Source organism: Convolutriloba macropyga, chromosome 3 (assembly GCF_964194025.1).
Source record: "Convolutriloba macropyga chromosome 3, txConMacr16.3, whole genome shotgun sequence".
Lineage (NCBI taxonomy): Eukaryota > Metazoa > Xenacoelomorpha > Acoela > Convolutidae > Convolutriloba > Convolutriloba macropyga.
In genome coordinates, this window is record NC_134470.1 from 66,993,468 (window position 1) to 67,009,963 (window position 16,496).

Consider the following 16,496-nt stretch of genomic DNA (forward strand, 5'->3'; position numbering starts at 1 on the left):
AACAATGATATTGAAAAGATCAGAAAAACTTCCAAACAAAATCAGCGACCTCAAAGTACTAGAGCCTCTCTAAATCATACAAAAATCAATAACAATAGCAAATCATAAAGCCTTAGATGACATCAAAAACTTCCAGCAGTCCTAATGCCTTTAAAGAGACAATAGAACTACAAACGAAGGAAAGATTCAGAAACTGAATTTAACATTTATATTAGTGTTTAGGTCATTGAAACCAAGAGCTGAAACAGTATTGTCGATTGACAGAAGACCGACTACCAACCGTGAGAATTGTCAACCATGAGATTAGGTGATACGATAGCACTAAGTAGCAGCAAGTCCAACAAATTCTAGAAGTCAAAAACATCTTTAAAAAGAACGAAAAAGCAGATTAAAACGAAAAACTGCTTCAACAAATCCTTTTAAAGAGCAAACGAAACAAAAACCACGTGGGAGTCAAAGACAGACAAAGAAAAAAGGCAACAACTATCAAACTGAAAAATCAGAAAAACTTCAAATCAAAATCGGCTAAGTAAAAGCACTAGAGCCTCTCTAAAACATACCAAAATCTTTAACCAAAGCAAATCATAAAGCCTTAGATGTCATCATAAACATTTCAGCAGTTCTATTGCCTTAAAAGAGACAATAAAACTACAAACGAAGAAAAGATTCACAAACTGAATTTATTATTTCGATTAGTGTTAAGGTAATTGAAAGCAAGAGCTCCTAGCTGAAACATTATTGTCGAATAATTGAAGACCGAATACCGACCGTGAGAATTGTCATCCATGAGATTAATTGATACGACAACACTAAAAAGCAATCAGTACAACAAACTAGTGAATTAAAAAAGCTTTGAAAAATAACAAAAAACGCATTAAAACGAAATATTGCTCCTACAAATCCTTTTAGTGAGCACACAAAAGAAAAACCTTGAGGGAGTCGACGACAGACAAAGAAGAAAAGCAAAAGCAAATGAAATTTAAAAAATCGGAAAAAATTCAAAACAAAATCAGCGACGTCAAAGTACTAGAGCCTCTCTAAAACATACTAAAATCATTAACCATAAAACCTTAGAATTCATCAAAAACCTTACAGTAATTCAAATGCCTTAAAGAAGGACAATAGAACAACAAACGAAGGGAAAGTTGACAACTTCATTAAAAGATTTCGGAAAAAAAATCTCGTTCAAATAAAGCGGGAGCTTAAAGTTTGAGGCAAAAATTTTACCACAATAACGCCGAGCAAAAAGGTCAATAAGAACTGTTAATTTTGCCAAAAAGCAATAAGACCACAACAAAAACATGCAGTAATTAAATACCAACGTTTAATTTCTTGAACAAAGTGTTAAATTCGTACAAGCGACCACTGTAAACTCAGGCGAATAAATAGAGTCACGTATTCATCATCGACAACCAACGAAACTTGTCATTTAGGAGACGAAATGAAAAGACAACAAAAACATAAAAAATTTTGCCAAAAAATCAAAAACTCGTAAATACTTTTCGAAAAAGAAAGCCAGAGCTCCGGACTGAAACATTATTGTCGATTAACTGAAGACCGAATAACAACCTTGAGAATTGTCATCCATGAGATTAAGTGATACGACAGCATTAAGTCGCAATAATTACAACACACTAGTAAGTAAAAAAAGCTTTGAAAAAGAACGAAAAAGCACATTAAAACGAGCAGAAAGCAATATCGAAAAACAGCACTGGTGCACGGGGGTGATCCGGGGCCAACATTCTTGAACCGCTCTTCACATCAAAAGTATAAGTCTCGAAAACAGTTTCTGTGAATCGAATACTGAGACCAATGAGCTGAAAGGGCACTTAATGCTCGCTGGGCGCTACCCGTTTATCCCGTTTTTGAAGAAAAGTCAACTGGCTCAGACAAAAAATCGGTCAAGCAAAAACCTGCATTAAAAAGACGAACATGACTAATATAATTGCTACAAACATTGTTTAAGCACAATTAATAATTTGAGCGCACTTAGCAGCCGAAGAGACCTATAATTAATTAGACTAAGAGTTAAGCAACAAAAATGAACATAGCTGGCAGATTGCCAGAAAATAGCCGCAATAGATTTGTAGACCGGCAGTCTAAAAAAAAACAGTAAAAAAGACAGACCAAAAAAATTCGTCTTTTCATTGAAGGCTGATCTGTTATATTTTGATTAAAAATCTGTAAAAATTATTGCTGCCTCTATTAGCTGATCTCAAATAACCTTCATTTAGAGTGACACACACCCATTTGACCTTCTCTTTGAATTAAAGTAAATAAAAGTCAATTTCAAAGTGAGGAAGTCATTTTTGAGAGTGAGGTAAGTCAAGTGTGACCAAAAATTTAATCACGCACATGAACAAAAAAACTCGCTCCACTAAGAGCGAAAAATGACGTCACACATGCAATTCAGTTCAAATTGCATGAACGAATGAACAAAAAGTGGCTGTGACGTCATATGGTCGTAACAAAAATCATGACGACGAAATAAAAAAAAAAACCAAGAGAAGGCCAATAATAGCCCCAGCTATCGCTGTGCGGCTATTAAACAAAAAAACCCGAAAAATTCAAAGTTTACATCAATTACTGTCAAAGTCATAGAAAGCATTATTTTTGAGACCAATGAGACCTGACATTAAGGAAAAAAGAATAACATGACAGCAGATTTATTAGTGAAAAAAAACTAAGAAAGTCAAATATTCACTGCAATTTCATGACAGCAAATAGCGTCTAAGTCTCTAAAAACACCAGTTGTCCATTGATGAAATCAAGCGATTGCAAAAAGACTTTTTTAGAAGACATGCCTATAATATATCAAAGGCGTTAAGTAAGAAACACTAAAAACAGAAGTCAGAATAAATTTGATAATTTTGATTTCAAAAGCCGCGTTCAAATACCCATTTCTCACTAAACCTTAAAGATTTTTTTTTAAATATCACGCTACAAACTTATTCGTTTTCGCTATCTTTACTACTCCAGAGTGATTAGAATCACCACTTCCAAATGGCGTTAACAAGCTGAAAAAAATGTGAACATATTTAAAAAAAACATAGCCGTAAGACACCGGAATCCATTCGAAGTAAAATTTTACTTAGACTATAGCCATTTACTAACTGAAAAAAACTTAACCTAACTATTCTATTCATATTGAAAAACAAATAGAAAAAAAATTACGAAAAAGCAAATTATCAAAACATAAAACTTTTTATAAGTTTCGACTCCAATAGAAAGTTTAGAATAGATTTTCAGGCAAAAAATAATTGTGTTGAACAAATGAAATTAAAATGGAGGTAAACCATAAGCAAGAAAAGCTCAGAAAAAGACGAAAAGCGATCAAAAAGAAAAAGGAAATAAAGAAAAACCTCGGAAATTTTTTCAAAATACTCTCAAAAAATTTCAACGTCTCAATAACCTTTCCCAACATACATTGAAAAACAGATCCTGATTATTTGTTGAGCAGCCACATGACATCCGAACTTACCAGAAAACACTTACAAAATGAGCAAGAATTAAAAACTACAAAACGAAATGTTGAATTTAATTGATGAAAATGTGTGCTATCAAAACTTTAATTTTTTTGCACTTCGTAAGACTAACTCTGCAAACTACCCTGATTAAACAATTAAATAACGAAATTATTCTTAAAGCCAGAAAAGACAAGAATTTGACAGAAACAATAGAAAAATAAGCAATAAATTTCAACTAAAAACAATTACCCCAAACATTAAAAACCGCTTAACAAAACTGTCTATATTACGGAGACATAAACAATAGCTCAAGGTTGCAAATATAAGTCTAAGATGCATATACAACTCTAATATATGGTTGAGATGGTCAGAAATGCTCTCCACGTCACTTGTCAATACTTAAATGGTTTAGAAAAACCACTTTACCCAAAAAGTATAGTAAAATCTTTAAAAAGAGCTTCAAAAAAGCCGCACGCGATGAAAAATTTTTTGCACCTACTTTTATTGTTCTCACTCAAAGACGCGGAATGGACAGAAAATTGCTCTCTCGTCTTTCTATTAGTTTTCACGTGCGGCAGTGAAATTTATATACTGTTTTAAAAACACTCCACTAAATATGGGTAAAAAGACGCTCCACCAGTACTCCTCTTCGAGTCGAAAAAAAAGAGTGTATCAAAACAAGTGTTCCAAACGTTTTGGATCGAAATAAACAGCATAACAGTAGAGTACCAGAAACGGGTCTAAGAAATTTACTTTTACTCGAGTTCAGTCAAAAATATTCTGATACAAGCAACTACCAAAGGCACAGATCAAAATCTTACAAAGACTGAACAAAAATAAACAATCGCAGATTTGAAGTAAAACCAATGCTCATGAAACAAGATGTCAGGATAGATAGTGGAAGCTAATTGGAGTGGAGGCAAGTGACGGTCAGATGTGACGAGCGCTGATCTGACGACCCGCACTAAACCCTAAAAAGAATACTACAGCCAGAAAAAAAACAGAAACTACCATGCCAATATTTTCAATTTCTGGAAATTAGAAACCCAAACAATCTAATTTTTAATGCAGAATTTTGAAAACAGTAAAATCAAAGCTGCCGTTGTAAAAAAAATGAGCTCGCGTTGAGAAAATGAGAGATAACCAAAAACATTTTAAGTCTTAGAAACTCATAGGTCGTAGAAACACCATTACTTATCTTTAAGTCTTGAAAAACAAAAAAAATACAATTAACTAAGTTTGAGAGCAAATCTTCGCCAAAAAAGCAGTGCCATTGCAACAAGAGAACATATGCTGGCAAAGACATTAAAATTGGGAATAAGAGCAATTTCGATAAGCACAAGAACCGGGAAAACCGACAATAGCAAACTGTAACCGAAATAAGGCCACAAGTTCTTACAACCGCCACGTTTAATTTTAATGCGCAATGATCGGAATAAAAGTAAATGTTTCAAAACATTAAAGTTGACGTGATGAACGATCATTGTTTTCAAGTATGTAAAATAACTAACACAATTGCAATAAAGCATGTGCGAGAGCCATAAGCAGCACCTCAGAAATAGCGCCCTGCATTAAGAACAATAAAGCTGTTTATAGATCCCCTCACCAGGTCCAAAACGCCCGGACTTGTACTTTTATCTTAAAGTTTACAATGTAAAAAATTTGAACTTAATACTCACCAAATGAAACAAAACAAAGTACGACCATTAAAAACTAGCGAAAACACGGGGGTAGGATATCAGGCGAAAGCTGGATTAGGCGAATGTAATTTTTGTAGCCAATAAGCAAAAACTTTGAACTGTAGTTTTGTGGACATTAAGCGGAAATCAATCAAATCAGTCAAAAGCGGTACTTCAAAATTTAAATGACCTCATTTAAAGTATTAAAGTGTCCCCAACATCTGTCTTTAGAGGATAAAAAGATAAAACCGTCCAAACATTTTTTTTCAAAAACTGAGCATTTGTAGACCCATCCCCATTAGGTCAACAATTTTCTCAGATTTTTCAGCGCCCCATAACTATTAATAATAAGAAGGACTTATTTCATAACTTTCAACTCCTTCCCTTGTAACCTTCGCTAAAATCTATTGATCGGGGGTAAAAGATGTAAAAGTTCGCAAAACAGTAAATTTAACATGAATTTTGTTCTCATTTTCATGTAAAGACATTTGTTAGCAACACTCGAGTATCTTATAGCGTCAAGTGGATTCTAAGGTATCGTCTTCAAGTGTTTTCATTGGTATTTGCCTAAATTCCAAAAACTAAGTTACAACTTTGGCCTAATGACTGCAAAAATTCCTTTCGCCTAATCCTAATACCCTATACCCCGAAAGCACATGAACTTTCAAATATCAACATCAACAATGCAAAAATGAAATTACGCAATAGAAATAAAGCACAAACAGAGGACTACGTATCTTTGAGATTTTCGATTCTTTTACCTAGTACGAAAAAAATCGAAAATCTCGTCCTTTAATATAGTTCATAATTATTTTTATGAATCAAACTAATCAAAGTGAAATATTGCCACTTTACCTGCGGAAACCTAAAATTCGAGTCACCTGCAAAAACAAACAACCAACAAGCATCGACCGAATTGCTCTTAAACGACTGGCGAACGGTTGGCCTCTTCAGCAGTTTCCTGGGGAAGGAGGCTAGCTTAAAGTTGAGAGAGGCGGAAACTAGTAGAAAAACGGTCGCATTATAGATGGCTTAATAGATGAGAGTGCTCCAGCGTGCACAATTCGGGGTGGAACGAGGTGGTACTGGAGTTGGAGGGGGGAGGAGGAGCGGGGTCTAAACCGCTTAAAAAGATGGCCCCTGGAGGGTCAAGCTCAACACTATTGAGATTAAGACCCGCCCTCGACACCATTGTTTCCCAAGACACCATTTATGTTTCTTTAGCCAATTCGGTAATTCGCAAACTTTGAAAATAGTACAGATAAGACTCACATAGTTGCTCAGTCGCCCAATGTCCTCTGAGCTTTACCTGTTTATCCCTATTTGAGGAAGAAAAGACAAAAGGTCAGACGAAAAGACAGTAGTACAAAAAATCACAAAGAAAGACCAGGAGAACTAAAACAGCTGCCACAAGATTTGTTAAAAAAGCTCTAAAGTCGGTTGTTAAAAAAACTCTAAAGATCAAAAACTATCCCGCTCTAAAGCTGTAACACTGTCAACACTTTAGAAGCAAATAAACATAACAAAACTAGCACAAGGATTTTACTCCATTAAAACAATGTTGGTCGAAAATCTGTCAAACAATTTTGGTATGTCTTGTTATTTTGTGATACGGAAGAAAGAATACATTTGGCTGGCAATAAACACACCTATATATGGTTTAGGATGAAATACACAAAATCTGTAAAAAAACTTTTCCTACATAATAACATCTCCAACAATCTTAAAAACAAAAACTATCAAGATTTCCGTTTCAACAATCGCGCTCAAATATATTAATGTTACAAAAAAAGTCTTCAGATATGGAGTATTAATTAAGAAACATCAAACAAGAACAAATTGACGCAGTTTAACAACCAAAATGCGAGCACCAGATCAAAATTTCCACAGTCGAAAATAGTAAAAATTGCAGATAGTTACAGCTCAATTAGCTATGAAAGATAAGTTTTGCTTGCAACAAATTGAATATGAAAACAAGAATAATACATAGCCGACACATTGCCATCTACAAGTTGTGATTGATCGCACTGACCTACGTTGGGATTGAAATAGTTTTAAAAACAAAGATAAAAATTGACGATTCCCTAAGTGTTCAAACTTGTCTAATTTGGTCACAGATTCGATAAACATGGTGAATTGAGCCTCTAAATTACGAAAATAAGAGCCATAATAATAAAAATTAGCATTAGCCGCCTGCTCTAAACTAATTTGATAATTTAATGCATTGAGTCTTTAAACATTAGATCTTGATGCACCGGCTTTATTGGTTAATTCCGTTTTTTATTCCATTTTTTGACCTTAAAGGTATTTGAGTAACAATGACCAAAAAATTGGGAACTAAAACCATAAGACTGCTTTGAAAAAGCCCTTCGTCCTCAAAAAAGTCTCCTCGATTAGCGCAAATCTTTCGCACTTACTTTTTTACTCGTTCGAAAATTGGTTAGAACAAAAAAATATCACTCTTTTCTTAGGTCCATTTTTGTTCAACAACAAAAGAGAACTAAAGTTTTTGCACGAGATTGCCCCAAAATAACGGAGAAATAGACTTAAAAAGACCAGTTAGCACAGTAAAAACAAGTAGATCAAAACGCAATTCTATTCAAATTTGAGGTATCTTGACAAATCCCCAGAACAAAATGACAAAAAATTAACCTAAAGGCTTCCAGAATAAGTAGCAGGAACTCGTGGTTGAGTCACTTACAGCTCATGAAAAAAACTTAATAGCTCATATCGAGAAAAAATTTGCTGTTTTTTTATAAATAGTAGGAAAAATAGTGCCAGCTTTTAATAAAATCAAAGATCATCATTAGCTGAAGATTAGATAAAAGATCCCATTTAAAAGCTACAACGGTAAGATAACAACCAGTTGATTAGATTATCACGCGGTACTCCATTCGTCAATGGACTTAATGCTCAGTTAGGTTGAAAAATGCCAACTTCATAAAAAAAATCTGTCAAAAAAATTAGAACAGCAGAGAAAAAAGTCCCGTGATGTTTTAGAAGCTTCAAATGAAGATATTGGTGACCAGTATTGAATACTTCCAAACTAATTGTAAGAATTAAAACTTTTCGTTTTTAGCAATTAACTGCTGCCAATTAGAAAGCGCAATTAATTTCAGCTGTCTAAAATTATGAATGAGAAAAATTACATCACACAAAAAAACCAGAAGTGAAAGTTTAAAAAAAGCCAGTGGGAGAATTTGAATTGATCAGACCAGGAATCATATGAACAAGACCAGATCGACAAAACCAACACGATTGATAAACATCAACAATTCCATACACAACAAAATCAATCTAACAACAGAAATTCTTAAATCTAGACTCATCACACCAGATAGACAGTTCTCTGTTCGAAAAGCGAACTCAATTTTAGCAAAGTCTACAATGAAAAAAGCACATACGACTAAAAGTGAGTTATCACAAATCACGTCGTGATTTCCGAAAAGCTTGACATAATTAAAAGTCTCATAAACATAGCTGGCAGATTGGCAGAAAATAGACGCAATAGCTTCGTAGATCTGCAGTCTCAAAAAAGAAATAGTAAAAAGACAGACCAAAAAAATTTGCCTTTTCATTGAAGGCTGAGATGTTATATTTTGACTACAAATCTGTATAAGTTATTGCTGCCTCTATTAGTTGCTCTCAAATCACCTTCATTAGAGTGACACACATTCACTTGACCTCATCTTTTTGATTAAAAGTAAATAAAAGTCTTTTTCGAAGCGAGGAAGTCATTTTTGAGAGCGAGGTAAGTGACCAAAGATTTAATTACGCGAATGACACAAAAAAATCGCTCCCTAAGGGCAAAAAATGACGTCACGCACGCACTTCAGTTGAAATTGCATGAACGAACGAACAAAAAGCAGATTTGAAGTGGTTGTAACGTCATATGGTCGTAACAAAAATGGCGAAAACGAAATAAAAAAACAAGAAAAGGCCAATAATAGCCCCAACTATCGCTATGCGGCTATTATTAAACCAACAAATGTAGGAAGAAATGCTCTCGAACGACAAGCGGGTAGAAAGTAGAAAAAAATTGACCCCACTGGGCTTCGAACCGTTGACCTCCAGATACATAACCAGATGCTCTGCCCACTTGGCTATGAGACCCTTACTATAAATATGCTAAAGCGATTTTATATCAGCAACAAGATTTACTTCGGTGTGAGAGCAATAGAGAGCACTCACAAATGAAGAGCGAAAGCGTAAAAAAGTCACTTGGGAAGTCAAAGAATGTTCTAGAAGAAAAGCGCAAACTGGTCAAGCAAAAAATTTGCAAAAGATAACACGTTTTTAAAAATTGCTATGAATTTCATTCAAGAGCAATTGAAAACCGCACGCGATCAAAATATTTTGCTGTCTACGCGAAAAAGTTTTCACGCCTACTTTTTCGCTCTCTCTCTCTCTCTCAACAAACGACATGAAACCCCTCTGTTTCCCTTGCTCTTCAATTCTTTTTTAGCTGTTTGACCTATACACACATGTGTAATTGACTTTTACATCCTGTTTTAAGTACACTTTAAAAAACTACCGGTAAAAAAAGACGCTTCTCAGCTATAATGACGCCAGTGAGATAATCTTAATAATTGTCGCCTCATGATTCAAAGCAAAGAGTTTACTAAATATGGGACAATCTTTAGGCTGTTTATATAACCTCCACTCCAAAAAAACAGGCTTTTTAAAATAACAAGAGCGTTCGCCTAGAACTGTACTTTCCACAGAAAAATGCACATCAGAGATAAACCGTGGATGGTATGCTACCACGATCAATAGAGAAGCTAAAAATATTAAAAAAAGGTTGGTTTTTTGAAAATAACGCGCTATCCGTCATGGATGAAACGGTAAATAATTTTTTAAATAGCTTGTTATCACACGATTTTCGATAAAAAAAAATAGAAAAAAAGCTGACAGACTGTCGGAGAACAGCCACTGCTGACCCCATTGGCCTCAGTTGGGACTTAAAAAAATAAAAAAATTGAAGTGTCAAAAAGTGTTCTTCAGCTGACTTCAGCCTCTAAACTAGCGAACAACAATCTTAAACATAACCGACTAAACGTCGAAAGAATTGCTCTCGAACAACTAGTGAGCTAACAAAAATCTCGACGAAATAAAAAACCAAAAGATGGCCAATAATAGCCCCCGCTATCGCTGTGCGGCTATTAAACAAAACAGTCTATATGGAGTCTCACGATAGAGAAACTGGAGCTCGAATAACAAACACAGCCGGCAGAATGCACAATGTGATTGAAACAGTTGGAAAAGATAAGAGCAAAATTGAGACAGACAGAGATGATATTTTTTTAAGTATCACAAAATGTTGTGAGATTAGATTCATGAAACTCAATAAATATTGTCAATTCATCTTCTAAATTGCATAACAAAAGGTTCATTCTAAAAACAGTTAGTACCATACTCTAAGGAACCTCGATTTCTAAACGCGTTAATTCTCTAAATATCTAGTATTAGGGCCCAGGCTTTATTATTGTCGTGAGTTGGAAAACGAAAACGTGACCAAAAGGTACAACAAACAATAAAATCGAGATTGCCTAAATAACAATTGGCGTGAAGATGACAGCCGCTATTAACGAAAAAAAAGATAGTAAAAAATCAAATTGTACTAAGGTAAGCGAAAAACGACTTAAAAAACGGTCAGATTTTTTTCAAAAAACAATATTAGATTTTTTGGTATTCCACATTTTTTGCAAAATTTACCGCCTGCTTAATCTAGATCAGTTCCGCTCTAAATTCCTTTTAGAGACATATGGAAAATTATAAACAAACCGACTAACATCGAATGAATTGCTCTCGAACGACAGGCTGGGAGCAATTTAATTTATGGGTGTAGCTCAGAAATATTCTGAGTTCAAAACCTCGAACCTAGCCCTGCATAATCTCAAATGTCTTTTCTTGATTGCCTTATCCAAAGAACAGCGCTCAATCAAATAGTGAAGAAAAACTATTTACTCCATTTTCTTTGACAAACGTACCTCAAAATTAATATCACTCAAAACGAAAGATCACCAAAACTACTAAAAGAACAAATTTCAACGAAAAATTCCCCAAATGCTATAAAAATTCAAGGAAACTAAAAAAGCATCAGACAGGAAAAAATGACATAAATAGTGCATCTAAAGGTCTAATATTAGCTCCCAACAAACAAAATTATTTTGAAAGTACTATTACTATCTTCGATAATTGAGACAAACACTTTTGGCAGACAATATTTTTTCACATCTTCTTGCGGCATTTGACTTCCTCTAAACCACATCCTCTAAAAATTGAGGTAATATTTTTTCAAATTTATTTTTCAAAAAAATAAATCAAATTAGATCAAACAGAAGAGCCTAAATAGCCGTTGAGAGGCTGGCGGCGGCTGTTAATAAAGTTTAAAATATTAAATTTGAAACAAACAAAATTTCAAATCACAAAACTGCTATTCAGACATGTTATGCACACAGACGCCGTGCGCATCCACAGGAAAAAATAAGAATTAAAATTCCATTCTAGGAGCTAATTCTATTCCAGCAAAAATGCCAAACAGTTTAAAATGTAACAGAATATGAAAGATAAGGCACAAGATATGTACCATAAGTATGAACCTTAAAACTCTTTTATATTGTTCAATGACTCGGACAGCAAAGACCTATCCAAGTTGAAGTCACAAAATTCCATTCAATAAAACGGGAATCAACTGACCTAAATCAAAGACGAGGTAGTGAAAATTCTCCTCTGCAATGTTGTCGTGAAGCCTGACAATGTTGGGGTGATTTAACAATCTGCACACCCTGGCCTCCCGCTCCAACTTCTGGATATCTCTGGAAGTGAGTTTGCGTGTGTTGATGATTTTGGCCGCGTACTCTTGTTGCGTGCTCTTGTGTACACATTTTCTAACTATGCTAAACGCACCTTTCCCAAGCTCCTCTTTTAGCTCGTACTGATCTGTAAACTTTGTGCTAATATTTGGCGACATTTTGAGACTAACTAATTATTTAAGTATTTATAACCGCTCTCGAAATTCAATAACTACTTTGAAATAATTTTATCTTATAAATTTACAGGTAATAATTTCGACCAATTTCAGCTAAATGATTCTATTTTTTTTTTGGATAATTGCAATTTCAAATCGATTTCACAAAATAAATAATCAAATAAAGTAAAAAAAATAGCAGAAGTGAAGAAGATAAACCGGCGTCGACGTTGTCTGTGAATATGTAGGCTGTGGATAGATAGATGCACACTAATAATGTGAGCTGATAACTACTGGTTATTAATAATAACCAAGTTGGTAATAGTGCCAGTCGGGAATTAATTTGGACAGAGTATTGCAAGAGGGAGATAGGTGGTAGGTAGGTAAACGATAACTTGCCGAATTAGAAGGAGGAAAAGAGGAAAAACAGACTGATTGAATTTCTTCAGCAGTCTAAGATGAAAAATATCAGCACTAATTGAAACCTGCTCCAAAAATAGCCCAATAATTTGTCTTATAATTCAGAGAAAGCAAAATGCCAACCAATTTCCACGCGTACTGTACTGTACTGTACAAACACTGCTAGGCGTGTATGTTATCTATTGAAATGTGCAAATTCCACCTTTAAACGGCGCCAGATTGCTTACCACGCTCGGGCTGCAATTTGTAGAGAAATGTGCAAATTAGTATATCACTGCTTTGAGGTAATAACTCAGATCTCTTCTGGGTAATTAAGTAGCATAACTGTAAATCCCGGGGGTATAACTTTTAAACTTACCTCCACCGGTTGCTCTTTGCAATGAAAGAATTCTGTAGTTGTGATTAAAAAACCACTTAAAAAAGTGAATCAGAAGCTCAAACGATGCCTTAACGTGTGACAAAAATTAACTCGAATTTTGACTATCAGCGATTTTTAGTCCCACAACAGCTTACCAAGTGACTTAATTAATCACTTTAAATACAACGTTGGTAGTTCGAGTAGACGAATTAAGCTCATTAAAATGGTGAGCTACGAAGTATAGACACCAGACACGCGAATAAGTCCAATGGTCAGTAACTTCAATGTTTTCTTGACCATAGAAGGCATATGACAGTTGGAGATTCACGCATACACACCACAGTTGCTGAAAAAAAATGAAACATTAACTTAAAAAACTTACAACAAACAATTCAAAAGTTGTTCTCTGGAGTACGATTGTTTCGCTTTGAAACCTTAAAGTGAAAAATGGAAGAGCAAAAAATAGAAATTTTCTGACAAAATGGATTTGAAGTCAATTCAGTATTCAAATTTAACAGAAAACTTCAATTCAGCAAACTTGACGGGAGGGCTAAAGCGCTTCGTCGCCATAAAAGCCTTGTGAGACGTTGCGATCGGCAGTCTATTATCGCTCGCCCGTGGTGGCTTCGAGGCGTATAAATTCATTGGCACATGTGGATGTTTAGAAAGCAACGCAATTTACGGAAGTGATTTTTTCCTGATACCAGAACAATTTCTACACTTTTTCAAGTGACATCGCAAAATTCAAAAACAAAGACAGCCGAATGCAACGTCAAATTAAAAAGGTTTTGGGATGTCGGGACAAAATACTCAGCCAAATTATCCTCCGGCCAAATTTTTGATCATACCCGACAAATTGACGGCCAAAAAACTGACGGCAGATTGCCGGAAAATAGCCTCCGTTGATTCCCATAACTCTATTGGGATTGAGAGAAAAGAAAATATCAACAAAATTGATTTTTGTATAAAAACATTTCTAAGTGCAATTTATTTTGATGTCAATTCGTATTTGAACATACTCCAGTCTCTCAGTGAGAGGCTACAGGGTCTAGTATCAATACCAATAAGCATTATAGATAGTAACTAAAACAAAGTTCAAGTACCGGGCATCCAAAAATGGGCTTTATGGGTTTATCCCGTTTCTATTTCTGAATTTGATTTTTTATACTGACTCTCTTCATTTTGAATTGCTTTGCTGAGCAGCTGCCGTTAAAAGAACTTTGAGCAGAATGACAGAAGAGTAAAACTAGCCTACAGAAGTCAACAAGATTTCACGCAAAATGTCGAAAAAGCGGCAAAAAATGGGTAAAGCGAAAAAAAAGTTCGACGAAGTAAAAAACATAGCAGGACAAGTCCTGAAAGACAATTCAAAGAATTGAAAGAAAACTTAGAATTACTCTACTCGACTAGCAGATCAAATCAACGATGCCAGCTAAAACAAACAAAATCAAAAATTATCACAAAAAAACTGAGAAACAAACAATCAAACTAAACAAATATATAATCATTGCTAAAACTTTTAAGCTTTTACCCCTAAGGCAAAATTTGATCCCTTTAAATATACCTATTTCAAGAATATGTTCAAAACCAAATTTTGTTTCTGAAATTGGTGCAGTATTATATCTGCAAGGCCTGAAAAAACTAATTGGCCCTTGAAGATCGAATAACTCGAAAATGACCAAAAAATATTTTAAAAAAATGAAATCAATTGCAAACTTCAATGAAAGGCTGCTGAAAGTTGCGATATTATTATCTTCAGAAGCATTTCTTAAGAAATGATTCTAGTGTCTCGAGAGGCTATCCAGTAAACCAATTTCAAACCTTAAAAAATTAATTGGTTCAAAGATCGATAGGCAATAATTTTAAAAAATTTTAAATTTCAAAAAACAGAAATTTGTTCTAATAAAATGTTGAAAACCATCCAATTACCCCTAGCAACTATTTAATAACCTACTATCAAACCCTGTCTTAGGTTATCTGGCTCATCAGGCAAAAAAAACTGAAGTTTTATCAGAAAAATTTCAAAATTCGAAAGGTTACATTGTTGAAAACAACTCCAGTGAAACTAACAACTATGCAGTAACTTTTTCAGACCGTTGAATAGGTTTCCTGGCACTTGAGAACGGACAAATATCAAAAAATGTCAAACTTTATTAGGAAACCTCAAAAAAATTGCAGATTTTATTTTAAAAAAATGCTAAAATTCGAGACATTAAAATGTTTAAAACCACTCCATTATTACTAGAAACTATACAGTGCTCTATTATCAAACCTTAAAGATTTGCTGGCCCCTGAAGCTGGAAAAAGGCAAAAAATGACAAAAATTTTCAAAAAACTTGAAAAAAATTGCAAATACTGGTATCATTTTGTGTGTTTGTGTTTGTAATACCAAAACATATATCTCCTAAAATGGTCATAACAGTCAATTTTGTTTCACAAAAGGCCTTCATCAATTTTTAAAAACTTCAACCTAAGACTAATCAAACAAAAAACTCAAAAAAATCATAAAAAACACGAAAAATTGCGCAATTTGAGCCCAAAAACTCCTAAAAATGACCTTTTAACCTTGAATTGAGGCCATCCGAGCAGCTGCAACACTCTAAGCACTTGAAGAAAAACTAACGTCCACTTTGGGCCTCCAATGAAACTTAATGCCCGCTGGGCTTTACCTGTTTATCCCGTTTTGAAAGATCAAAGTCATTGAAAAATGTGTGAACACATCTTAAAAAAACATAGCAGGTTAAGTCCTGAAATACAATCCGAAGAATTGAATGAAAAACTGAGAACTATTGTACCTGACCAGCCGATCAATTGAACAATCCCATACAAATAGTTGAAAAACTAAAAAACCCAAATTAAACAAAAGATAATACTTGCTTAAACTCTTGAAAATTTTGCACTGAAGGAGAAATATGATACAGTTCAATATACCCATTAACAAAAGCACAAGTCTTGAACGAGATTTATCCACTAAAAGTAGATAAACGCGAGAAATGTTACAAATGCTTTAAAATAATAAAAAGAGCAAAATTTAAAGAAAATTTCTAGATCTCGCAATAAAAAATTAAACCATTTTGTTGTCTCCAGAGTTCTGTCTTGTAATCCATCTGCAAGACTGGAAAAAGTTTTGCTGCCAGTAAAGATCGTTAAAATCAGAAAATGACAAAAATTAAAAACTTAAAAACAAATGCAAATTTTAACAAAATTGTGCTAAAATTTGTGATAATAATATCTTCAGAACCATTTCATAGTCTCCAGAGGTCATATATTATCCCTATTTAAAGCCTTAAATAGATTCATTGGTTCTTAAAGCATGATACATATTCAAAAAATTTAAAATAATAAACTTTATTAAAAAATCGCAAAAACTAGTGTCATTAAAATATTTATAACCAATCCATTACACCTAGCTACTATGGAGTAACTTATTATCAAAACCTAGGGGAGATTCCTGGACCCATGGCGCCAGAAAAAAATGTTGTTGAAAAATTTTCCAAGAGCTTGCACAAAAATGCAAGTTTTGATTGAAAAAACTGCTAAAATTAGTGACATTAAAAAATGAAAACTCTTTCATTGCCACTTAAAACTGCGCAGTAGTCTAT

The 16,496-nt window shown here is 34.1% G+C and overlaps 2 protein-coding genes across 3 annotated transcripts in view; one reads left to right on the top strand and one right to left on the bottom strand.

Moving 5' to 3' along the window:
- Positions 1-16,496, top strand: part of LOC142336383 (uncharacterized) — a 547,349-nt gene that overhangs the window by 174,177 nt on the left and 356,676 nt on the right. The window lies entirely within an intron of this gene.
- The window catches only part of LOC142336377 (calcium/calmodulin-dependent protein kinase type II delta chain-like), a 72,100-nt gene that overhangs the window by 50,188 nt on the left and 5,416 nt on the right, over positions 1-16,496 (bottom strand). For both annotated transcript variants that reach the window (XM_075385161.1, XM_075385162.1), the window contains exon 3: positions 11,846-13,240. In XM_075385161.1, the coding sequence (XP_075241276.1) occupies positions 11,846-12,119 (274 nt within the window). In that variant the 5' untranslated portion in view covers positions 12,120-13,240. The remainder of the gene's footprint in view (positions 1-11,845; positions 13,241-16,496) is intronic.